Raw genomic sequence first — 25,883 nt, 5'->3', positions numbered from 1 at the left:
TGAGGGTTTCTGACACCCAACAACACTCTGCAGTGAATATGTGGGGAGATGTAAAGAATCCTGGAACTCTTAAACTGCCTTCACCATCTCTGTTCCTTATCACTGGGAAAGCAAGTGCTGACAGCCCTTCTGTATCAGCAGAACCAGGACATTCCCCACCGTTCCCGTGGCCGCTCTTCTGCATAGCTGGGCTGACTTACTGAGAGCCCATGGGCACAGGCCCTGCTCTCGGTTGCACATTTTTCAGCACCAAGCAGGGCTCCAACCACAGTGCTAGAGAAAGTTCTCCTAGAAAAAGAAAAGGGTGTCTGTGTGTGACAGGGGAGGATCTAAGGGAGTTGGTTTTCTTTTTCGGAGAACTCTCCCCTGGCATTTCACTACATTTTTTTTTTCTCATGACAGCACCCCAATGCTCAGGAAAAGCAAATGTCCAACAGCAGCTGCATCACCCAGTTCCTCCTCCTGCCGTTCACAGACACACGGGAGCTGCAGCTCTTGCACTTCTGGCTCTTCCTGGGCATCTACCTGGCTGCCCTCCTGGGCAACGGCCTCATCATCACCACCATAGCCTGGGACCAGCACCTCCACACTCCCATGTACTTCTTCCTCCTCAACCTCTCCGTCCTCGACCTGGGCTCCATCTCCACCACTGTCCCCAAGTCCATGGCCTATTGCCTCTGGGACACCAGAACCATCTCCTACACAGGATGTGCTACCCAACTCTGCCTGTTTTTGTTTTTCATTTTAGCAGAATTTTATCTTCTCACCATCATGTCCTACAACCGCTACATTGCCATCTGCAAACCCCTGGACTACGGGACCCTCCTGGGCAGCAGAGCTTGTGTCCACATGGCAGCAGCTGCCTGGGCCACTGGGTTTCTCAATGCTCTGCTGCACACGACCAATACATTTTCACTGCCACTGTGCAAGGGCAATGTCCTGGGCCAGTTCTTCTGTGAAATCCCCCAGATCCTCAAGCTCTCCTGCTCACACTCCTACCTCAGGGAACTTGGGCTTCTTGTGGTCAGTGTCTGGTTAGGATTTGGGTGTTTTGTGTTCATCGTGGTGTCCTATGTGCAGATCTTCAGGGCCGTGCTGAGGATCCCCTCTGAGCAGGGACGGCACAAAGCCTTTTCCACTTGCCTCCCTCACCTGGCCGTGGTCTCCCTGTTTGCCAACACTGCCATGTTTGTCTATCTGACGCCCCCCTCCATTTTTTCACCAAGCCTGGACCTGGTGGTGTCTGTTCTGTACTCGCTGGTACCTCCAACATTGAACCCCCTCATCTACAGCATGAGGAACCAGGAGCTCAAGGATGCCCTGAGGAAACTAATGGTGGGATGCATTTCAAAAATAATAAAGTGTTCAGGATCTTCTCTTTAATGCATAACAGTTTTAATGGAACTTATTAGAGGCCCAGACCTGTGTGTGTGTGTGGTGGTGGTGGTGGTGATTTTTTAATAAATCATTTTATTTTTGTCATCCCCTTTCTAATTCACTGTCTGCTATGCTCTCTGTGTATTTAAACAAAATAAAGAGGTCTGCAGTGATGTTTTTCTCTGATATTCTTCCTACAAGGCTTTTCTAGAGCTGCAGGGACAGTTACTGTGTGTGGGAGAAGGGCGAAAAATATCCAGTATGGTAGCACAGCCAGGGAGCACCAGTGCTTGTTCTTCCAGAGCTGTTCTGGTTCCACTCCCACACTCTCCTTCTCATCCCTGGTGTTGGTGCAAGACCTGAGTGCTCTGGCAGCTTGGTCCCCGTCCTGCTGTGTATCAGTGCTGTGAGCGCAGGCAGGGACAGGCAATGGGCACTGCTGTGACAGAGCTGGCCTCACAACAGCCTTTCCAGATAGAAAGGTGATCTCCTATGGGCAGGGCTTCAAGGTTTAGGTCTTCTTACAAAGATTCTCTCAAGAACATGCCCAAGAAAGTGACCTACATATGAAACACGATTGTTCAGCTGATAACTGTGTGCATGCAGGGCTGGCACACAGCAGTGTCCTCTCACAACCAGGCCTCCTGCCAGAGACCTGCAGGACCAGCAGAGCAGGGGCTGGGCTGTGCCGCTTTGCACTGGACACACCACAGCATCTGCCCCAGGGCATCGTCATGGTCTGGCCCCGCACTACCAGCCCTGGCCTCTCTCCCCAGCTCACAGACATTGCTCTTCCCTCCGTGGATGGACACTGAATGAGTAGGTCAGAAATCCATGTCTGCATTGTACAGATGAGATGTGAGCATGCACATCATGTACGAGAGGTGAGATGAATCCAGGTGAACACTAACGACAGCAGCTGTTCCTGGGGGTTCCATGAAGGCCTGTGGCACAGACAGTGTCTCAAGGTCACTTCACATTGGGAGTAACAACCAAGGGGAAACCACCCACTGGGATCTTCTTCCTTGAACTTACGTCCCCGTGTCCATTCCTCATTACGTGGCACATCTCAGATGTGTGCAGAGCAGGTGACACAGCACAGGGCTGAGGCTTCTCCCATCCCTTTGGAGTGGCAACAGGAGGCCAGAGAAAAACTGAGACTACGGCCTCTATGTGCAAAAGGGTCAGACTCTGTCTGTGAGCATCCCTGGGTGCAGAAGGAGTCCTGAGACCAACTCAGATATGGATGCCTGTTGGAACCGTGGCATTTCTGTGTGTGATTCCAGGAACAAACCTCAGTGGCCCAGTGAGATTCATCTCAGCTGCTGGGACAGGCTCATTTCAAGTGCTCTGTCACCCTTGCCCATGATTCTGGATTGTGCTACCAAGAGTGACAGCAGAATCAGAGAAGTTCTGAGGTCCTCAGGAAAGGAAGATGTCAAATCCATCTTCAAGAAGGGCAGGAAGGAGAATTTGAAGAATGAAGGGGTGGCCAGCATACCTCTGTCCCTGGGAAGGGGATAGGCCATGTCTTCCTGCACCAGTTTCCAGGAACCTGAAGGACGAGGAAGGGATTGCTGAACAGAAATGAGCGGAAAACCCAGTGAGTCCCAAGAAATGCTCTGGACCCATTCCAGAGCTTTAGACCCCCAGGAAAGTGCTCAGTGACGGTGCAGCCCATCCAGCTGCATCTGTGTCCCTCACTGAGCAGCACAACCAGTGTGCAGTCACCCCATGGTTCTGCAGCCAACCTGCTCTGCAGAGCATCACTGCCGGTTTGGGGCCCAGTGGGGAGAACAGGATGGGACCAGGAGCACCAGAGCAGATCAGAGGAGGAATGGGGGAGATCACACAGGAGCTGACCTGGGCTGGAAATGGCCTTGGAGAGAAAAATGCTGGTGTTCAACTGCCCCATGATTATACCCAGAGTTTAGGGTGCAGGGCCAGAAATCCTTGCTGTCCTGGTGCTTCACCAGGCCTGGGAAGTAGCTGGAGAAGGATTGGTGTCCCCCACTTGCCATCCCTTAGTGCATCATCCCTCGTGAAGGGTGGCATGGAAAGCAAGTCTGGGACCCTGTGTCAGGACTTGCACTGAAGAAAGTATTCACCCAGAAGCCACATCATTTTGCTCTGGTATTTTAGTGCTGGTGCCCATCACATGTTCTTAAGACAAACTTACGCATCCCTCTTGTTAACCTTACCCCAAAAGTCACCCCTAGACAAGGTTCCTGAGCTGGGGTTGAGCTGGAGAACTGGGGTCCAGCTGTGCCCAGAGGAAGGACAAGGCCTGTCCTGGGTCCCCTAAAGGGCTGGCAGCCTCTGTGGCCTCCACCAGAAAAGGCAGCATATAGGAAACTGTAGACCATCCCCATGCCCTTTGGAGGCCCTTAGGAAGAGTTCCTCTCTCCAAATATTCAGCACAGCTTGTTGCTGCACGAACAACCAGGAGAAGCTGCCCAGATCCCTCATTCCAGTCGCCATCTCCTCCACCCCATACAGGAAGTGCTCTCCCACTTGTCACTGAGGTGGTTCCAGGGACCCAAGAGACACCTGTGGGGAGGAGATGTTGGGTAGGGATATAGTGTCCTTCAGTCCTCATGGTACCTCCTGCTGGGCTTTGTGCCACTGCTCACAACCCTCTGAGCCTGGATGTTCAGCCAGTTCTCAGTGCTGCTAAACAGGAATATGCCCATGAGCACATTGAGCTGCACTGGGAGGGGCGTGGCCACCCAGACAAGGGCACTTATTGTCCATCGTGCCTCAGCACTGGTGTGGTCACATCTGGAGTGGTGTGTCCCACTGTGAGGTTCCCCATTCTGGAGGAACGGGGAGGAGCTGTCGTGTGCCCAGAGAAAGTCTGGGTCATGTGTGGAGATGTTGAGAGACCCAAACTTCTTTAGCCTGGTGAAGGGGAGGCTGAGGAAACGTGCTGGTTTTACTGAAATTGAGTTAATTTCCTTCATGCATTTTGAACCTCTGTCCTTCACAGCCAGTACAGTCTTTTGTTTAGATTTACTATGACAATAGTGAGATAATGACATTTCTTCCCTGGGATAGAGTTAATTCTGTCTTTCAGCAGCTTTACCGTGTTTGCCATTTGCTATGAAAGGAATGTCAGAACTCACTGAGATCTCAGCTGTTGTCAGGGAAACCAAGGACTTCTTTGGCCATCCAGCTGCAGATGAAAATTGGCAGGAGGGGACACAGACAGGACAGCACCTGGATTGACATCCGGGTCAATCAACGGGCTGTTCTCTACCATTAGTGTCATGCTCGGTATAAAGCTGGAGATGCCCTTTCCAGCCAGTTAGTTTTGGTTTGCCGGCTACTTTGGTTGGCTCTGTTTGGAAGTTCCATTCTATTGGGAGTTCAGTGTTAATTCAGTTTTATGATGTTTTCCTGATTCTCATTTGGCCCTTGGGCCTCTCTGCCTTTTGCACTTTTACTTTCTCTTGCTGAGATCAGCTGTTCAGGACCAGGGTTCTCTCTTATTTGGGGCTGCCTGTTCAGCACAGCTGGAGTTATGTGGGGGATTGCACTGAGTATCATATATTGTACTTTACGTGTATTTTAGTATAAGCATATTAGAAGTAGCAGTGTATTATTTTCATTGTCTTATTATATTTTTTTATAAACTCACAGGTTTCTCTCTTCCCTTTCAGTTCTCTCTCTTATCCCACTTGAGGACTGGGAGCAGGATATGAGCAGCTCTCATGGTCTTAGTTGGTGGCTGTGGTAAAATCATGACAAGAAAAGGTAGTAGTAGCTTCAGAAATGTTGAAAATCACTTTCCAAGATGATGGCACTTTTTCTTTTTAGTAGATGGAAACACCATGAGAAAGGAAAACCATCAGAAACTGCAGCTCTGGAGGCCCAGAGTGGAGCTCAGGATAAAGAAATGTCATTCTGAGCACATGGCTGTGGTCATTGAGATGGACTCTGGATCAGCCATGGCTTTGTGTTTCAAGGAACAGCTGGTGAGGATGGAGAGACAGCAGCACAGATGGGGACACACTGGGGTGAGAACAAGGTGGGGAAGAGCACGGGGTGTCTGCAGCCTGTGGGGAAACAGCCACAGGCCTGGGACAGTGTAGGATGGACCATGGTAGACATGGCCAAGGGCACTGGCAAAGCTGGATGTCCCTGCAAGAGCCAAGGTCTTTGTCCCCTTGACTATGGCTGATGTTCCTGCCACTGAGGTCTAAGAGGAGACACATGGTTGTCATGGCCATGGCACCCATTGCCTCCTTGCACCCCCAGGGAGTGTCACACCATTGTCCTTCATTGGGCATCACACTCCCCACAGCCCAAGAAGAGCCCTGAGCCACACGTGAGGGACAGGATCTCCCTTCCTAGGGACATGGGGTCAAGGCTTGGCCATTGTCCTTCATCAAACAAACCAAGGGTTTTCTCAGCATCAGAGCTGCTGCACTTTGCTTTTGCCTGATGCAATCACAGCCTCCAATTATCTGATCTAACGAGTCCCCAGGGAGGCTTTGTCAGTAACAGCCCTCAGTGGGGCCCATTAATGCTTCAAGGTACTTTGGAGTTTGCTCCTGACTTGGACTTCTTGAGCAGATTCTTCAGTCTGTGCTTGGTATCTGACGTTCATGGACTCAGCACCAAATACGCCATGGGGCTCGTTAAAACACAGAAAGCCCTAACGAGTGCTGTTTCTTTCTGTAATATTCTTCAAATCCAAAAGACTTGTAGAACTAATTGGAATGGTTTCAGTGGGACAGTCAATGATGAAGATTGCAAATAAGATTTCATAAAGGAGGGTGTTTTATTTCAAGGGTATTTTCTGCCATTTTTCTGTGTGTAGAAGAAGTGACAGCAGCATTCTACAGTGGGCATTGATACCGAGGGTCTCCTGTAGACATCTGCACAGGCAGGAGAACAGTCCCTTGAGGCTGGACACTGTACGGACAACCTCGCTCCTCACCCCCCACCCCCAGTCTCTAGGTTCCCTCATTGGCCACCAGAGATTGCACCACTTTTCCTCACATCAGACTTCTCCACTGAGCTCTGCAGGAGATGCTGCAGCTCCTGTGCACCAGCTCCACCTGCTCTCCTGTGCAAACACTGCACAGTTTAATAAACAGTAAAACACTTTCCTCAGCTGTGTGTGCAAGCTGGATCTGATGAGGTCCACCATCCACAAGGGACATCCACACAAGAACTATTTTTAGACAGAGAGATAGGAAAGGATAGATAGAAACACAATTAACTTGCTGTGTACCATGTTAATTAGACCTCTGAAGACTGGGGTAAGTTTGTAACTGCCTGAGGCTCAAAGCAGAAACCAGACAGTGGAGAGGCAACTGAATGACCAAAGAGCAAGTGGAGGAGGAACCTGAGAGCACTGGGAAGGGCGAACATCCAAACAGTGCTGGAAAGTTGTCCTTTGACAGGGACATTTAATCAGGAGAGGTGGGAACTCCTGAATGATGAGGGAGATGAAATAATAGCGTGTTGGTAATAGAAGTACAGGGGAAGACCGATATTTCTTCTCCTGCCTTTAGTACACGGCCTGGTGATTCACTTTTTGTCCTTTTATTTTTTTAGTTAATATGTTAAACAAACCACCACCAACCCCACACAAACAAACAAAAAACACCCTCAAAAACAAACAAACAAAAAACCAAACCAACAAACAAAAAACACAACAAAAATATAAACACATCCACGTTTCCAACAGACATCAGTCATTAGTTGTCTCACCATAAACAGCCAGTGCCATTTTAGGGGACCCATTTTATCCGAGGTGCTGGCCTGGGATTGGCATCTATCACAGAGGACCTGGGGAGACCAGAGCACCTTGCAAGGCAGGTGGAAGTTAGGCAGGGGTTCCCAGGGCATCTACACTGGCACCAGGTGTTTGTGTCCCTGGAGCTGAAGACATTTGTGTCCTAAATCCATGCCCAGTTCTGCAAAACTCTTAGTTTTTCAAAGAAATAAATACCCCAAAATACTTAAAAAGAAAATAAATAAATGTTTAATATGTAAGAATGTAATATGTGCCATATGAAAAATCAATATGTAAAAAGCTATCCATGTAGCTGAGGACATGTGTGTCTTATATCCATTTCTAGTTGTGGAAAACACTTTCCTTTTTGAAGAAAATAACCCCGCAAAGACCTAAAAAAAAGGAAAAGTACATTGAAACCTTCCTTGACTTTGAAACTTTGTCTTCAGTTCATATTTTAACTTTCATTTACATTAACTGACATCGGATGGGCCTGCAGGCATGAAGCCAAGATCATTTTGTGTCTTGCATAGCGCCTCATGCCCTCTAAACCTTCCCTGCCCAGGACTCCTCACACTTGGCTTAGAGCGAGTCACACTGAGGTGTTGGCTGGGTTTAGATGTTGGTTTAGATGGTCACCTACAGCACAGGTGCGTTCATGTCCCTTAGTCATCTCCTTTGCTCCCACTAGAAACAGAGCCCAGCATCACAATGGGATCATAAGAGAACTGAGGTTGAAGGGACCTCAGGAGTCTGCAGTCCAACCTGTCAGAAACTGGGTCAGAACAAGGTGTTCAAGCCTTCATTCAATCAGAGATTGAAAACCCGCAAGGACAGAGGCTGCAGAGCCTCTCTGGGTGACCTGCGACAGCACTTGGCTGAGCTCCCAGGGCAGGGGTGTCAAATTCATTTTCACCGGGGGTCACATCAGCTTCACAATTGCCTTAAAGGGCCGAATGTATAAATGTAGGAGTAGTTAAATTTATACAGTCCTTTAAAATGATGTTCTGCCATTTGAGGGTAACCATGAGGCTGATGTGATCCCTGGTGAAAATGAAGTTGACACTCACCTCCTAGGGAAAAAGCTTTTCCTTATGTCCTGGCTGAACCTCTCCTCTTTCACCTGCCACCCATTCTCTTTTGTTCTTCTGCCACACACCATGGTGAAGAGCCTGGCTGTGTGTTCTCCATGATCTCCTTGTTGGTACTGACAGGCTGTGATGAGGTCCCTGTCAGCCTTCCCTTCTCTGGGCTGGAAAAGCCCGGCTCCCTCAGCCCCTCCCCACAGGCCAAGTGCTCCAGTTTCTGGCTGTCCTGAGGCCCTTTGCTCAACCCACTCCAGCTTGCCAATATCTTTTCTGAACTGGGATCTGAGATCTGGATGGACTATTCCAGAGAATCCCTTCCCTCCACCTCCTGGCCATGCTCCTGGTGGCACAGCCCAGGGTGCTCCTGGCCTCCCTTGCACCAGGGCACACGCTGCCTCCTGTCCAGCTCCCTGCCCACACAGACCTTTCCCACAGAGCTGCTCCCAGCCAGACATCCCCAGCCTGTGCCATTGCCAGGTGAGTCCCCTGCAGGGGCAGACACTGGTGTTTGTCCTGCTGGGGTTTCCTGAGGGTCCTCCAAAGACTTGCTCTCCTCCTTGAACCCTTTCATTGAGCATAGAGGCCTGGGAGATGGTTTCAGTAAAGACCCAGGTACGGAAGTCATTGAGTCCCTCAGTGTCAGTGTCTGCTGTTACTAAATTTCCCTCTTCACTCAGCAGCAGCTCTGTGTTCCCTTTCTTCAGCCGTGGTCTCTAACACAGCTGTTGAAGCTCTTAGTTTGCTCTTGACTTTTCTTGCAGCCGCCAACTCCAGGTGACCTTTGCCTTTCCCGAAGCCATCCCTGCACAGTAAAGCCAATGTACATGTACTCTTGTCTTTACTGTCCTTGCTGTCACCCCTGGCAGCTGCTTTGTGGCCCCTGTCTGCACCTTGTGCTGTGACAGCCCAGCCCTGCTGCCCCACACGTGGTCCCACAGCCCCATGGTGCAGGTTCAGCACAGGACAGGGTGCATTCGGGGTGGGGAACGGTCTCCTGACTTGATAGCCAGAGCAGTCCTTGCTGCTTTGTCACCCCATGGCCTTCCTGTTGGGCAGCCTCTCCAAGCTCCTGGAGAGGTCGTGTCACCTGTGGGGTCACAGACAGCCCTGCTCCAGGGTCTGCCAGGGTCTGGGCCAGGAGAGAGTCTGGGCAGGGCTGTCCATTCCCTGAGACAGGCCCTGAGCCCAGCAGGAGGATGGACATGGCCTCACAGGGAACCTTACCCGTAAACCTGGGGTGCGCGGCCAGTGCTGGAAATGGCCCATGAGAGATGGCCAGTGACTGGGGGGTGATGAAGGCCCTGGGCCACCTTCCTGGTCTGTCCATGTCACCAAGGGCATAGAGCAGTCTCCTCTCTCCTGCACCTGCATGTCTTTGATCCCTTCCAGAAGCCCTGGCTCTGCACCACAACCCCCTGGTGTGAGTCTTCACCCTGCATGGTCATGCACCACAAGATAAACGCTGATGTTTTTCTCTCCCAGGTACTTTCCAGCCCAGTCCAGTTCTCTCAAGGTTCTGCCACCTCCCCTGCCCTCTCTCCACCACCAACACCCTCTCCCCAGCAAAGCCCAGTCAGGGCTGGTCCCACAGCAGTGCCCATTGCGGGTGCTCTGGGCAGTCACCCCACAGCCTCTGCCGCTCTGAAGGGCACAGCAGCTCCTGCAGCTCAGAGAGAAGTCACCCCAGAGGTGGGTGAACACTCATGGTAAAAGGAAAAGGAGGCACCTGTGTCATTTGCTCTCCTCTCCAGCAGATCCTGAGAGGTCTGCAGCCCCTCCATGCCATCCCCTCTCCCCAGGCCAGCACAAAAGCCCTGGCCCTTGAGGACCTCAAGAGCTCTTACTGCTCCAGGCACAGAGCAGCCTTCCCAGAGCTGATGCAGCCAGGAAGGTGTTTTCATGTCACATTCCTTCTAACTATGCTGAGGATGGATCTCGGGCTGAAAACAAACAAAAAAAGCTGTTGTAGGTTCATTTATTTCACTTAAATACAATGAGAAACTCCCCATTTACACAAAGTGTCTCAGTCACACAAAATGTGAGGATACTTAATGGGATGAATAGTGACATAACTTTGAAGATGACACCATGTGGGGAAAAGGGAAAAAAAAAGTAGAGAAAGAAAAACAAACTTAGCCTGTCATGATGTACACTGGAGCCCACTGCAGAGAAAGTAGGCCGTCTATGGCTGCTGAAAACATCCAGTAATCAGCTTCCTCAGAGCATTCTTGAGCTCCTGGTTCTTCATGCTATAAATGAGGGGGTTCAATGTCGGAGGTACCAGCGAGTACAGAACAGACACCAGTAGGTCCAGGAATGGGGAGGAGACAGAGAGGGGCTTCAGGTAGGCAAATGCACCAGTGCTGATAAACAGGGAGACCATGGCCAGGTGAGGGAGGCAGGTGGAAAAGGCTTTGTGCCGTCCCTGCTCAGAGGGGATCCTCAGCACGGCCCTGAAGATCTGCACATAGGACACCACAATGAAAATAAAACATCCCAAAACCAGAAAACCACTGAAAGCAAGAAGCCCAGCTTCCCTGAGGTAGGAGTGTGAGCAGGAGAGCTTGAGGATCAGAGGGATTTCACAGAAGAACTGGCCCAGGGCATTGCCCTTGCTCAGTGGCAGTGAAAATGTATTGGCTATGTGCAGCAGAGAATAGAGAAACCCAGTGGCCCAGGCAGCTGCTGCCATGTGGACACAAGCTCTGCTGCCCAGGAGGGTCCCGTAGTGCAGGGGTTTGCAGATGGCAATGTAGCGGTCGTAGGACATGATGGTGAGAACAGAATATTCTGCTGTTATAAAGATCAAAAACCAAAAGATCTGGGCAGCACATCCTGTGTAGGACATGGCCCTTGTGTCCCAGAGGGATCTGGCCATGGACTTGGGTACAGTGGTGGAGATGCAGCCCAGGTCAAGGAGGGAGAGTTTGAGTAGGAAGAAGTACATGGGGGTGTGGAGGTGCTGGTCCCAGGCTATGGTGGTGATGATGAGGCCGTTGTCCAGGAGGGCAGCCAGGTAGATGCCCAGGAACGGCCAGAAGTGCAAGGGATGGAGCTCCCGTGTGTCTGAGAATGCTAGAAGGAGGAACTGGGTGATGGAGCGGCTGTTGGACATTTGCTGCTGATGAGCACGTGGCACTGTCACAGGATCAAAAGAAAGTGACAAGTTAGGGGAGACTTCTCTGAGCAAAATCAAAGCTATTTCTCATACACCCTCCCCCTGATCCACACCCCCTTGTCCTTTTCCAGACCTTCCTCCAGCTCTGTGGCTGAGCCCTCGTGGTTCTGTCTGCAGGTGCCACAAGGAGTAGGGCCTGTGCCCACTGGTTCTTTCCTTGGAGCCCCCGGCCCTGAGGGCAGAGGCCTTGCTGGGTGGGAGAGGAGGTGAGGGGGCTGCTCAGAGGAGGGATCTGCACTGCAGGGGATCATACACAAATCTCTGAATTCACCCTTCGACTGCATTTCTTGTTTGAGTTTCATCTCATTCATTGATCCTGTCCCTTCTGCCAGGAGATTTTCCTCCTGGGAGGTGTTCCCCTGTCCATGTCTCTTCCCTGTCAGCACTCACAGATCATCCCACCGTCTGTACCCTCACCCTGGCTCTCTAGATCCTGCCTGTTCACAGGGCACTGCCTGGGGGCATCTTCCTGTTTGCAGGTTGGAAAAAAGGACAGGTTCAGCTGCTGTGATGCTCCTGCTGTCCACAGGCAGGGGAGTGGCTGAAGGGATGTTCAGAGGCTTCTGGCAGATGAACTGATCACTCAGAGTTGCAGTTCAGGAGTCTCAGTGACTTGCTAAAACTTGAGAGCTTCTTTTACATTTATCTTTTCCTACAACCTCCCTCCCCTGAGTCATGGAAGAGATAACTAAAAGCTCCTTATCTTTTTAGTAATATCTGTAGAGATCTTCTTGAAACGTCCTATTGTAAGAGGTCTGGAGTGAGCAACCCTGACTCACAGAGAACCCAACAGCAGAAGGACCTTGCCCTGCCGTGGGTCGCTCCTTCCCCCCGCATCTTCTCCCCTCGGTGTTGTTGGGATCTCCCTGGGCAGCCTGAGCGCTGACCCTGGCAGGCAGCAGAGTACCTGCCCTGGCACAGCCCTGGGGTGCAGGGACCCTGCTCTGCAGGACAGGGCTGGGCACCCCTGGGTGCTCCCCAGGCAGTCATCCTCAGCAGAAGGTGCCATCATGCCCTTTCCCACTGACAGTGCAGCAGGGAAGCCCTGCTCTGGAGTGTGTTCTTCTCTGCAACAGAGATACTGTGAGAGAGACCTGGCAGATCCTGCAAAACTGTGTCATGTGCCGCTTTCAGGACATTCCTTCATGAAAAGCAGTTGCATTGTCCTACATGCAGAGACTTACCGTGTTAGGACTGTGAAGATTTGTCTCTCAATAATCCCTTAGCAACCAACCACCTACATTGCCTTTCATATTAATTTTCACCGGGGGTCACATCAGCCTCATGGTTGCCTTCAAAGGGCCAAATGTATAAATGTATGAGTAGTTAAATTTATACAGTCCTAAAATCACATTCGGCCCTTTGAAGGCAACCTACTGGAAGGCAGGAGGGCTCTGCAGAGGGATCTGGATAGACTAGAAAAATGGGCTGATTCCAATGGGATGAAGTTCAAAAAGGCCAAGTTCTGGGTCCTGCACTTTGGCCACAACAACTCCCTGCAGCACTACAGGCTGGGCACACAGTGGCTGGAGAGCAGTCAGGCAGAAAGAGACCTGAGGCTGCTAATTGACAGGAAGCTCAACATGAGCCACCAGTGTGCCCAGGTGGCCAAGAAGGCCAATGGTATCCTGTCCTGTATCAAAAATAGCGTGGGAAGTGAGGCCACACCTGGACTATTGTGTTCAGTTCTTACCCCCTCAGTTCAGGAAAGAGATTGAAGTGCTGGAGTGGATCCAGAGAAGAGCAACAAGACTGGTGAAGGGACTTGAGCACAAGCCCTATGGGGAGAGGCTGAGGGAGCTGGGCTTGTTCAGTCTGGAGAAGAGGAGGCTTAGAGGTGAGCTCAGCACTCTCTAGAACGACCTGAAGGGCAGTTCTAGCCAGGTGGGGATTGGGCTCTTCTCCCAGGCACTCAGCAATAGGACAAGGGGGCATGGGCTTAAACTCTGCCAGAGGAAATTTAGGCTGGAGATTAGGAAGAAATTCTTCACAGAGAGAGCGGTCAGGCATTGGAATGGCTGCCCAGGGAGGTGCTGGACTCACCGTCCCTGAAGGTTTTTAAACTGAGATTGGACATGGCACTTAGTGCCATGATCTAGCAAACAGACTGGAGTTGGACCTAGGGTTGGATTTGATGATGTCTGAGGTCTTTTGCAACCCAGTCCATTCTGTGATTCTGTGATTCCCACTATGAAGAAAACCTCCACCATCTCTGAAACCACCCTTCGAGCACTCTCAGGCTACTCCTGCACTGCTGCAGCCTCACCAGCGCTGCTGGGCCAAAGCAGCCCAGGTCCCTCAGCATCCCACACCATGTGCACAGGTGCTGAACCTGCCTTGGCAGAGCCCTGCACTCTCCAGTTCCTCCCTGCTTCTCCAAACTGGGAAGCCGCACACTGGCACACACCCGTGTGTGTGGGGTCACACCAGTGCTGAACAAAATGGGATGAGAACTGTGACTCTGTGACTCTGTAATTCTGTGATTGTGACTCTGTGACTCCGTGACTCTGACTGTGGCTCTGTGACTCTTACTGTGACTCTGTGACTGCAACTCTGTGACTGTAACACTGTGCCTCTGTGACTCTGTCTGTGTGACTGTGACTGTGTGACTGTGTGACTGTGATTCTGGCTGTGACTTTGTGACGGTGACTCTGTGACTCTGACTCTGTGACTCTGTGACTGTGTTTCTGACTGTGACTTTGTGACGGTGACTCTGTGACTGTGAGTCCGTGACTCCGTGACTGTGAGTCTGTGACTCCCTGACTCTGTGACACTGTGACTATGACTCTGGCTGTGACACTGCGACTCTGTGACTGTATGACTGCTGCCCTGAAGCTCTTGAGGTTCACTAGAAGTGGATGAACCTCCAGAAGGGTCTATGGGGCACCTAGAACCTGGGTGGGTTCCCCATGATTTTTGGGGCACCTAGAACCTGGTGGCCCTTCCCAAGCACCCTTGGACCACTCAGACCCAAAATGTCCCATCCCTGGACCCCTTGGGCCACCCACACCCAACATGTCCCCTCCTGGTGAGGTAGGACCTCCTGGTTCTGACCCACCTGCCCGTTGTGCAGACCTACTCAGGGCTCTTTTGTGTGACCATCAACCACTATAAGTGGCTGCCCATCTACAACGCCGAGATGGTGGCCGCCTACCAGGGTAAGAAGCGGAGTGAAGCTCGTCCCCACATCATCTCCGACTCGAACAGTCTTACCAGAACATGCTGATGGGTAGGAACCTCCTGCTGGGACCCCAAACTTGAAGATCCCACCCCAAAAATGGGTCCTGACCTAGACCTGGTCCTCACCTGGAGGATGGAGAATCCCAAACATCTCTTCGAACTTCATCCCTCCTCATATGGAAGAGGGTGAACCCCAAGATCCCAAACATCTCCCCTAATGTCATCCCATCTCTCTCCTCCTGGCAGATCATGACAACCAGTCCATCCTCCTCACGTAAGTCACTGCCCCTCAGGGCCCTGATCTTGGTGTCCCCAAAGTGTCCAGGAATGGGACATATTGGATGCAGAGTTGGGACATTATAAGTCTTGGTGGCCCAAAGTGTCCAGAGATGGGACATGTTAGGTCTTGTTGGCCTAAGGGGCCCAGGAATGGGACATCTTTCCCTGAGTAGCTCAGGGGAGACAGGAATGGGAAATTTTGGATCTTGATGGCCCAAGTGGGCTGGAGATGTGATAATTTGAGTCCAGGGATGAGATACCCTGGGTCTTGGTGGTCTCACAATGTCCAGAGATGGGACATACAGGCTTTTGGTAGCTCAAGTGGTCCAGAGATGGGACATATTGGTCTTGGCAGCCCAAGATGCCTGGACATGGGAAATCTTGGTCTTGGTAGCCAAAGGGGTCCAGAGGTGGGACATCCTGGGTGTTAGTGGCATCACAGTGTCCCAGGACGGGACATCTAGGCCTGGGTGTCCCAGAGTGTCCAGAGATGGGACATTTTAGGTCTTGGTGGCCCAAGATGGCTGCAGATGGGATATCTTGGGTCTTGAGATGGGACAACATTGGTCTTCATGGCCCCAAAGTGTCCAGGAATGGGACATTTTAGGTCTTGGTGGCCTAAGGGGCCCAGGGATGGGACATCTTTCCCTGAGTAGCCCAGGGGATACAGGGATGGGAAATTTTGGCTCTTGATGGCCCAGTGGGCTGGAGATGGGACAATCTGGGCCCAGGGATGAGATATCCTGGGTCTTGGTGTCCTCATGAGGTCCAGAGATTAATCATAGTGTTTCTTGGTAGCCAATGTGGTCCAGGGATGGGATATCTTGGTCTTGGTGGCCCAAGATGACTGGACAGAAAGCATCCTGGTCTTGGTAGCCAAAAGGGGTCCAGAGATGTGTCATCCTGGGTCTTGGTGGCCTCACAGTGTCCAGTGATGGGACATCTAGACATGGGTGCATCAAAGTGTCCAGGGATGGCACATTTTAGGTCTTGGTGTCCAAAAGTGTCCAGGAATGGGACACCTGGGGTCTGGGATTGGACATTTTATGTGTTGATGACCTAAGGGGCCCAGAGATGTGACATCCTGGATCTTGGTGGCCCAAAGTGTCCAGGGAATTGTCCTGTTGGCCTGGGTGGTCCAAGGGTTGGGGAATTTTAGGTCTTGGTGGCCCAAGGGGGCTGGAGATGGGACATCTTGGGTCCAGAGATGGGACATCTCTGGTCTTGGTGTCCCCAAACTGTCCAGAGATTGGGTCTTGGGTCTTGGTGTTCTAAGGGGTCCAGGGATGGGACATCTTCGGTCTGGTTGGCCCAAAATGTCCAGGGGTGGGACATTCTTGCTCTTAATGACCCAAGGGGTCCAGGGATGGGACATTTTAGGTCTTGACTACCCAAAGTGTCCAGGGATGGGACATGCTGGGCCTTGGTGGCCTCACAGTGTCCAGGGATGGGACATCTTGACCTGGGTGTCCCAAAGTCTCCAGGGATGGGAGATCTTAGTTCTTGATGGCCCAGAGTCTCCAGGGATGGGACATTCCAGGTCTGGGATTGGACATTTTATGACTTGGTGGCCTAAGTCATCCAGAGGTGGGAAACCTTTGTTGGAGAATGGCTTGGAAATGGGGGACGTGGGTCTACAGAGCGGTTGTATGAGCATAGCCTATTCTGAAGGCCTTAGCATAAGTAGCAAGACTGGGCCGCAGTGGGAACCGCTGACTGTTTCAGTAAAATCAGCAAGGTCACTGAGACCTTGGCAGAGTTTCACAAACAGCTATCAAGAGCACTACAGTGTAGAATAAGCATAGCTAGCAGCTGCAAGTAGGAGGACCATGCAAATGTGACTGTTAGAGCTTAAGCCAATTGGTAGGTGACAGGTATGCATAATTATCGTGAACTGTATAAGTATATGCTATTCGGGCTAATAAATCGAACTATGCTTTATCACTCATATTGAGTCGACCTGCGTGTTCCTCCGCCGCTCAAAAATCCTTGGTCTTGGTGGTGCAAGATGTCTGCAGATGGGACATCTTGGGTCCCAAGATGGGACAACCTTGGTCTTTGTGGCCCCAAAATGTCCAGGGATGGGACATCTTTGCCTGGTTGTCCCAGAGTTTCCAGGGATGGGACATCTTGGTCTGGGTGGTCCAAGGGTTGGGGCATTTTAAGATCTTGGTGGCCCAAGGGTGTCCCAGAGTGTGCAGGGATAGGACATCTTGAGTCTCGGATGGGACATCCTAGCTCTCGGCGGTCCAACAGTTCCAGGAAAAGGACATTTTAGGTCTTTTGGTGGCCTAAGGGGACCAGAGATGGGAGATCTTGGCCTGGTTGGCTCAAGGGGGCTGGAGATGGGACATCTTAATACTTGGTGTCTCCAAAGGGTCCAGGGATAGGCCATCTCCCTAGGGGTGCAGGGATGGGACATTATAGGTCCTGGTAGCCCAAGGGGCCCAGGGATAGGATATTTTACGTCTTGGTCACCTAATGTATCCAGGCATGGGACATCCTGTGTCTTGGTGGCCACATAGTGTTCAGGGATAGGACGTCTTGGTCTTGGTCACTTAAGGGATCCAGGGATGGGAAATTTTGGCTCCTGATGGCCTCAGAGAGTCCAAACGTGGGACATCTTGTTGGCCTAAGTGGTCCAGGGATGAGGCATCCAGGGTCTGGTTGGCCCAAGGGGGCTGGAGATGGGACATCTTGGGTCCAGAGATGGACAACTTGGTCTTGGTGGCCGAAAGTGTCCAGGGATGGGACATAGCGGTGGTGAGAGTGGCCGTGTCTCTTCTTTCACTGGGACCAGGCCACGGTGGGGTGACCGCCTCCCTGCCCTGTATTTAAAGGGGTGCCTGGGCAGGCTCCTTTGTGACATCACAATGCCCCACTGTGGCAGTTGCACAACCCCCTGAGATCCAGAGCCTTCAATAGGGCAGTTGATGGCTCCTTAGCACCTTTTGTGCTCCACTGTGCCTCTCCCCATGTACACACCAGGGTGGTACCAAGGTACTGGCAGTCACATTCTCCCCCACCCTGGGCAGGCTGACTTCACCTCCACCAGCTTGATACAGGCAATTAACAATTAACTAATTAACACTTAAAGAACTAACACTTAAAGAGCTAACAGAGAGCTAAGCCTTAACCCACATCTCTATTGCCTAACCTTGCCTAGCTTTGTGTAACTTATTGTATGAGAAACAGGAGTTTGCTGACACCTTGCAAAGATAAAAAAACCTTGGGTGCATTCTTTGTGCATCCTTGGGTGAACTAGATAACAGAAACTTGGGCACAGGACAGGAGATACGCCAGTTCTAACCAGCTCAGCAGTCTGAGTCCCAGCCAACTCATCACACTGGACCAAAGGTCCCAGGTACAGAGAAGAGGACCCGGGGTCACGATCACTGCGCAGCTGCAACCAGGAGGAGCTGGAGGTGGAGACTATGGAAATGGTCTTCCAGAACTCACTGTAATAAGAACTGCCTTCTTGGGGACAGGTTATGAATATGTATAGGCATTCCTAAAACTTTCATGAATATGTAACATTTTACTGCATTTAACCAAGCTCACAGCTACTGGAAATACACACAGGTATTAGGTGAAATTATTCCCGGTATGTCCAGTGCTGTAAATACATACCTTCTTTACAATCTCAAGGGTTGCAAGGTCATTTCCATGTCTCACATGCACCTGCTGGTGGTCTTCCTCTGACTGCCAGGCGCATCTCCATGACAGTCCTGCAAGGTGCTAGGGCAGCAGTGACCTTGCAAACAACATTCAAGCTACGTGCATGTTGGTGGCTTATCAGTTCCTTAGGCACAGCTTTAATGACACACACATAGACCAGCCATGTGCCTGAAGGTGGCCTATCAGGTGCTCAGGTGGAAGTGACCTCAGAGCCACCATCACAACTGTGTGCCTCTTGCCGGCCCACAAGTCCCTGAGGCACCACAGACCTGGTCCCAGCAATGCTGCCCATCTCCTCCTTGGTCCTAACAGCTGGTCAAATACCTGTAACCTCACGTCCTTCTTCAGATGGCCCGTGGCTGCTCCAGAATCACCCTATGTTGCCCCAAGGGGCCAAACTGCTTAAGTATGGTAGGGAGAGGGATTGGAGGTGATGGGGTTTGAGCATGGGAACGAGAGCTTTGAGCATGAGGTGTTCACTTTAGAGGTTAGGGGTTAGAGCTTGCTGTTCAGGGTTAGGAATTAGGCATCTGGTAATCCGCTTAGGTGTGTGGTTAGTGTTAAGGGTGTGGGGTAGCTTTGTGAGTTAGGGGTGTTTTTTAGGTTTGTGGTGAGGGCTAAGATTAAGGCTGGTATTTTAAGGCTAGGGATACAGGGTAGAGGTTAAAGTGAGTAAAAGGATAAGACTAAGAATAAGGGGTTGTGGGCTTGGGATTTGGCTTAGAGGTAAATTTTGAGATTGGGTTTAAAGTAGTGCATTACTGTCAGGGTGAGGGCTAGCATTTAGGGGTAAGGTTAGAGTTTAAGATTATTGCTTAGAACGCAGGTAAGGGCCTAACATAAATGCCACAGTCAATGTCACAACGGCATCACTGTTACCTGAAACCCTCCAGATCTTTCATCTCTCTTGGCCAAGCCATTCTTTCCTCTCCTCTCTTGACTCAGTTCACCTTGACCTTCCCACATCTGTCATCATCTTGGGAGCAGCTTTCTGATGGCCTTCATGACTTCTGAGTATTTGCCTTCCCGCTGCTGGTCAGTCAGTTTCTGTGACAGAAGTGACCTCACAGCAGCGTCCAAAGGGACACAATGAGCTGCTGTGCTGCTGAGGTCCCTGCTCAGCCCACCCAGCAGCCCTGCACCACCCCTTAGGTCCCCTACTTCAGCTCATGCCTACCAGCTCATACTCCAGAAGAGCTCCCATAGGTCCTGGGAGACTTTCCCCAGTCACACGTGGTGCTTCAGCTGCCTCATGAAACTTTTCGTAGTTAGTTAGTTAGTTAGTTAGTTAGTTAGTTAGTTAGTTAGTTAGTTAGTTAGTTAGTTTTGACAGCACCATGGGCAAGTGTCAGCAAGCTAATTAAACACTGTATCTCTATTTGAATGTTTTTATGCAGCCATTTCCTAAAATGACAGAATCACAGAATGTTAGGGATCAGAAGGGACCTCAAAAGATCATCTAGTACAATCCCCTGCCAGAGCAGGAAATACATTGCCTACCAATGGTTTGAGAAACACTGTTCAGAGGATCTTGTCAATTTGTATTGGCACATTTTATATCTCTACTTCTTTCCCTCTGTCTCTTTTACTTGCCTACCCTTTGAAGAGCTCTCTGAGGAAAAGATTAATTGAATTATGGAATACCACAGATTGGAAGAGACTCCCCTGTCAGAATCTTTGCAACAGTGTCTTCAACTGGATCAAGTAAGGCTCCCCTTACAACTGTTCTGAGTTCTTATAATTCAGCGAGCCTGTTGTCCTGCACATCCTCTCTGGCATTTGCAAGCAACTTAAGTAATTGCTCAACTTTATCCAGTTTTGCAGCAGAAACTGCTACAGGGATCTCTGAAACAGTCTGATTCTTCACCCAGGATGTTAATAACTACCTTTATGAACAGGAAATAGGCCCAGGCACAGCAGGATCTGCCTGTCTCCAGCACTGTCTGGAATCCCACAAGAAGAAATCCCACACAAGTTGGGCAAACCTTTAATTTTTGCTTATTTTGGAGGTGGTTGATATTGAAGGAGGTTGACTTTACTCAATCACTTGGTTTCATGTTGATCCATTGTCTCAGACTAGTTTCTCCTGTTGTCTCTGTGGACGATGAGATGGGAAAGTCCTGGGAGCAGCCAGGTGACTAATGACTGAAGAGCTCTGGTTGCGCACCTGCACAACTTTGTTTCACCGCCTCAAACCCACCATCTCCTCCTCTCCCCCTTATCCCCTTGCATTTTGAATCATCCTGGTTTTGGAGCTGTCTGCTCTATTCCTTTCTATGTCTGAAAACAAATGTAAAGATGAAGGGAAAAACACCAGATTTTATTGTATATGTGGGCTTTTTTTGTGCTTCTTTCTCCTAGATGTGTGGTTTGATTTAAAAAATATAACTTAAGAAAACTTCAGTCAAGTCGAGACTTGACTAGTGAGTTTCACCTACCTCACAACAGGTGCCTGTGAGAGTTTGTTTTCCCGAAGCTCCCTGTATAATCAATGGAGACAGGAGAAAACTCTCAAGGCTGGGTCCTCCCAACATATAGCTGGCACGCAAAAGAAAAGTTACAAATCTCTTCCAGTCAGTTTTCTTCTGGTCTGCATTTAGGTCAGGACATTTAATAGTAACAGCAATGAGCAACTGTTTGGAAGCAACTGCATTTCAATGCAGATGGATGTCAGATGAGACTGTGTGGAACCATAACCAATTTCAGTCATTATTTAGAATACTAAAGAAGATCAGTTATACTTGTTCTCTATTCTGCCCTCCTATCCCCTTTCCTCAAGAAAGAGAGAGCACGAAGCTGTGGAAGAAAGCAGGGGATTATGGAAGAGGTGCTTGATACTGCTTATTCTGAAATCAATAGACACTCAGGGACTCCTAATCCAAAAAGGCAAGTACTGAAGAGTAGAAAGAAAAGCTTTCGATATACATTTGATTTGATTTGATTTGATTTGATTTGATTTGATTTGATTTGATTTGATTTGATTTGATAGTTTAGCATTTGTGCAATAAAAGGGATGACTTAGCCACAGAGGTGTGATAGATGTTTGGAACCAGTCTGCATGAATTTGGAATTTGGCAGGAATGGCATAAAATAGCTACCAGACTTTAAAATCCCCTGTGTTGAAGGAAGAATTCTTTATGAGTGTTTGAAAAAGGTTGAAAGAAGACGACAAATTGTCTGAGAACTCCAGTTTAAACTGGATAGAGAAAAATCAGGGTATGAGAAATGCTTGAAATACTTTATTTGTGTACTATAGGAAAACTGCAAGGAAGGAAAGAAGCAGAGAAGGTTTTGTAAAGCCTTTCACCCAGACTGTGGAATTATCACACTTGTTTTTTGCCATGTTCCTGTCTCAGCATGATGAACTGAAATTCAACATGGGACCAGAAAATGGAACTGCAGTTACTGAGTTTGTCCTAGAGGGTTTCTCAGGGCTTGATCAAAGACTACAGCTCTTACTCTCTCTGTTCTTTCTGCTCATATACCTGACAACAGTGATGGGGAACACTACCATAATTTTCCTCGTATATGCAGATCACCGCCTACAAACGCCCATGTACTTTTTCATTGCCAATCTGGCCTTCCTAGAAATCTGGTTTACATCCTCCACAAGCATAAAATTGGTTGTGATCCTGGGTTCTGGTAAGAGAACAATCTCACTAAGCAGCTGCTTTGCCCAATCCTATTTCTATTTTTCCCTGGGCTGTACAGAGTTTGTTCTGCTAGTTGTCATGTCCTTTGACCGCTATGTTGCCATCTGCCAACCTTTGCGTTATGCTGCCATCATGAAGCCTCAGCTCTGCATCCACCTGGTTGTTGCTGCTTGGGTCACAGGCTTCAGACTCTTGAGTTACCGCCTGGTCATCCTCTCCCAGCTGACTTTCTGTGGCTCAAATGAGATCCATCACTTTTTCTGTGACAACTCCCCCTTATTCAAACTGTCCTGCTCTGACACCAGCTTGCTCTGGAAAATAGACTCTGTTTTCTTATCATTTGTCATTCTGGGTTCCTTATGTTTAACTCTGGCATTTTACATGTGCATCCTCTTCTGCATTCTACATCTTCCAGCAGCCTCTGGGAGGAAAAAAGCTTTTACCACGTGTTCTTCCCATCTCACCACTTTGGCCATTGTATATGGGAGCTGTGTTATTCTCTATGCATGTCCTTCAGAATATGTTTCCTTGGAGACTAACAGCATGGTAGCGTTGCTGAACACTGTTCTGTACCCATTCTTAAATCCATTCATCTATGGTCTCAGAAACAAGACTGTGATACTGGCCCTGAATGAAGCCATTGCCCGTACAACAACACAGATTTTCCCCTAATCATGAGGCATTTCTGGACAGCAATTCCAGTGATCTGCTATCATATGCTAGATAATACCAATGCATATGTATGCAACCTCCAGACACAGATGACTCAGGAGATTTATGTTCTCGTTGGATGTTGTTAAGTGATAAGAAGCTCCTCTGCACACACAAAGAAGGCACTAACAAAGGCAGGAGAAGTAAGTCAGTTAATACCCTGCCCCGACTGCTCCCAGCACCATCACATGAGCCACCAACTCATCACAAGCCCACCTCCAAAACCAAGAATAGCACAGAGGCTCATTGGCAAGTGGGAACCCAAATTACAGGCTCTGAGGAATTAACATCTTGTTCCAAGGCTGCCCTGGGAGTGCCATCAGCCTCACTGTCCAGGTTTGAAACCCATTGAGAGGAATGACTGAGAGCAGCTCTCTGGATCACCATTTAGACTAACAGGATTTTGCCTAGGGGTGCAGGACACATTTGGGTGCAGGGGAAGAACGTTTCTGGATTACACAGGACTTATCATGGGAAGTCTGGGGAAGGACCCCAACCAGTGCAGTCTGTCCTGTCTTCTCATTAAACTTAATTTCTAAATCTATGCTATGTGAGCAAATCTCTCCTCTGCATGAATGTGTGAGTGTAGCGAGCAGAACAGGAGCAGGGCGTCAGACAGCCTGTATGTCATTGGTGCCAGCAACTGAGAGACCAGAGTGACCAGACATAAGAGTGTGTGTGCACATGTGTGTGACTGGGGAGGTCTGTACCAGTATCTGGAATGGGGCTGCAGCCCTGGGGGCTCATGTGTCCTGGTGTCTGCAATTGGCAAGGCCGATATCCTGAGGAGGCTGCTGAGCAGACTGTTTGGGCCCAGGATCCACCCTGTTACAGGTATATGTGTAAAACAGACTAGACTAGACTAGACTAGACTAGTTCAGTGGGAAGAGGCCTACAATGATCATCTTGTTCAAATACCTGACCCATTCAGGGCTGACCAAAAGATAAATCATGTACCAAGGGCATTGTCCAAGTGTCTCTTAAACACTGACAGGCTTGGGGTATTGACCACCTCTCTAGGAAGCCTGTTCCAGTTTTTGACCAACCTTGATAAAGAGATGGTTCCTAATATCTAGTCTAAACCTTCCCTGACCAAACTTTGAACCATTCCCACGTGTCCTATCACTGGACACCAGGGAGAAGATCTCAGCACCTCCCTGTCCATGTCCCCTCCTCAGGAAGCTGTAGAGAGCAATGAGCCTCCTTTTCCCCAAACAAGAGAAGCCCAGAGTCCTCAGCTGCTCCTCAGAGGACAATCTTTCCAGCCCTTTCACCAATTTTGTTACTCTGCTCTGGACATATCCAAGGGCCTTCACATCCTTGTTGTAATAGTATATGGGGCCCAGAACTGCACACAGCCCTCAAGGTGAGGCCATACCAATGTTGAATACAGCAGCATAGTCACGTCTTTTGACCACATGGCCATGCTCTGTTTGATGCACCCCAGGATGTGGGTTACTGTCTTGGCTGCTGGGGAACAGTGTTGCCTCCTGTTGACCGTGTGGCCAACCATCACTCCAGATCCCTTTCTGCAGGGCTGCTCTCCAGCCGCTCTCTCCTAATCTACACTTGCACTCAGTGTTACTCTATCCCAGGTGAACAACCCAGCACTTGGACTTGTTCAGTTTCATGCCAAGTGCCGGGTTCTGCAGTTGGGTCACAACAACCCCATTCAACACTACAGGCTTAAGGAAGAGCGACTGGAATCTGACAATGGAAAAGGACCTCGGGGTGTTGATCAGCACCCATCTGAACATGAGCCAGCATGTGCCCAGGTGGCCAAGAAGGCCAGCAGCATCCTGGCGTGCAACAGGAATAGTGTGGCCAGCAGGACCAGGCAAGTGATCATCCCCCTGTTTTCGGAACTGGTGAGGCTGCACCTCAAATCCTGTGTGTAGTTTTGGGCTCCTCACTACAAGAAAGACCTTGAGGTGCTGGAGTGAGTTCAGAGAAGGGCAGTGAAGTTGGTGAGGGGTCTGGAGAACAAGTCAGATGGGGAGCAGTTGAGGGAACTGGGACTCTGTAGCCTGGAGAACAGGAGGTTGAAGGGAGACCTTATCACTGTCTACAAGTGCCTGAAAGGAGGTTGTAGCATGGAGGGTGTTGGTCTCTTCTCTCAAACAGCAAGTAATAGGACAAGAAGAAAGGGGCCACAAGTTGCACCCAGGAAGGTTCAGTTTGCATAACAGGAAAAATTTCTTCACAGAAGAGGTTGTCAGGCAGTGAAACAGGCTGCCCAAGGAAGTGGTTGAGTCACCATCCCTGAAGGTGTTTAAAAGACATATAGATGAGGTTCTTAGGGACATGGTTTATAGCCAGAGTTAGGTTAATGGCTGGACACGATGATCTTGAGGGTTTCTTCCAACTTAAATGATTATATGATCTCACTGGCATGAGAAACATCATGGGGCAGCTCACCCATATGGAGTACCAGTATGGATGGATGAATGGGTGGATGGATGGATGCATGCATGCATGGATGCATGGTAGGGTGGTCAGATAGATAGATGGATTGAGACAGAGAGGAGGATCAACCTCCCTATCAGCCCAAGGGCTGGGATCAGCCATGGCAGGAACACAGGACCGTCCCCCTGTGTCCTCTGCTCTTGTTTTCAAGAGATCCTTCACACCCGTTGCTGGCAGCCCTCTTGTGCCAGCCCCTCTCACCAGCACAAGACTGCTTCTGCTACCGCAGTGACAGAGCAGCCTGCCCTGAGCTGGGGAATGCAGAAATAGGTTTCTGTGGGTCATTTATTCCCCCGTTGAAGCACAGAGCACTAGGAGCAGGCTGTGGTGCCTGAAAACCACGGTGAGATAGTTCAAGGCAGATCACTGAAGGTCCTTCACCATCTCCAGGAACACTGGGCACCCACAGATGGACACTCAAACCAGCACCATGACGTAACATCTTGTTCCATGTCCTCCCCTGAGCACATGAAAAACCCAAGTACAGCAGCATGGCCTTGGTGGGGGGGAAATTTATTCAGGCT

The 25,883-nt window shown here is 49.9% G+C and overlaps 2 protein-coding genes across 2 annotated transcripts; both read left to right on the top strand.

Annotated features, from left to right (window-relative positions):
• Positions 1 to 426: 426 nt before the first annotated feature.
• Positions 427 to 1,383, top strand: LOC139829012 (olfactory receptor 14A16-like). The gene has a single exon (XM_071814165.1). The coding sequence runs from the start codon at positions 427 to 429 to the stop codon at positions 1,381 to 1,383; it is 957 nt and encodes a 318-aa protein (XP_071670266.1).
• A 20,487-nt stretch (positions 1,384 to 21,870) lies between these two features.
• On the top strand, positions 21,871 to 22,854 carry LOC136113557 (olfactory receptor 6E1-like). The gene has a single exon (XM_065858724.2). It carries the CDS (start codon positions 21,871 to 21,873, stop codon positions 22,852 to 22,854), a length of 984 nt encoding a protein of 327 aa, XP_065714796.2.
• The last annotated feature ends 3,029 nt before the right edge of the window (positions 22,855 to 25,883 follow it).

This window comes from Patagioenas fasciata, chromosome 12 (assembly GCF_037038585.1).
Source record: "Patagioenas fasciata isolate bPatFas1 chromosome 12, bPatFas1.hap1, whole genome shotgun sequence".
Taxonomy (NCBI): Eukaryota; Metazoa; Chordata; class Aves; order Columbiformes; family Columbidae; genus Patagioenas; species Patagioenas fasciata.
The sequence above is the reverse complement of the archived record's forward strand: the minus strand, read 5'-3'. Positions and strand labels throughout refer to the sequence as shown.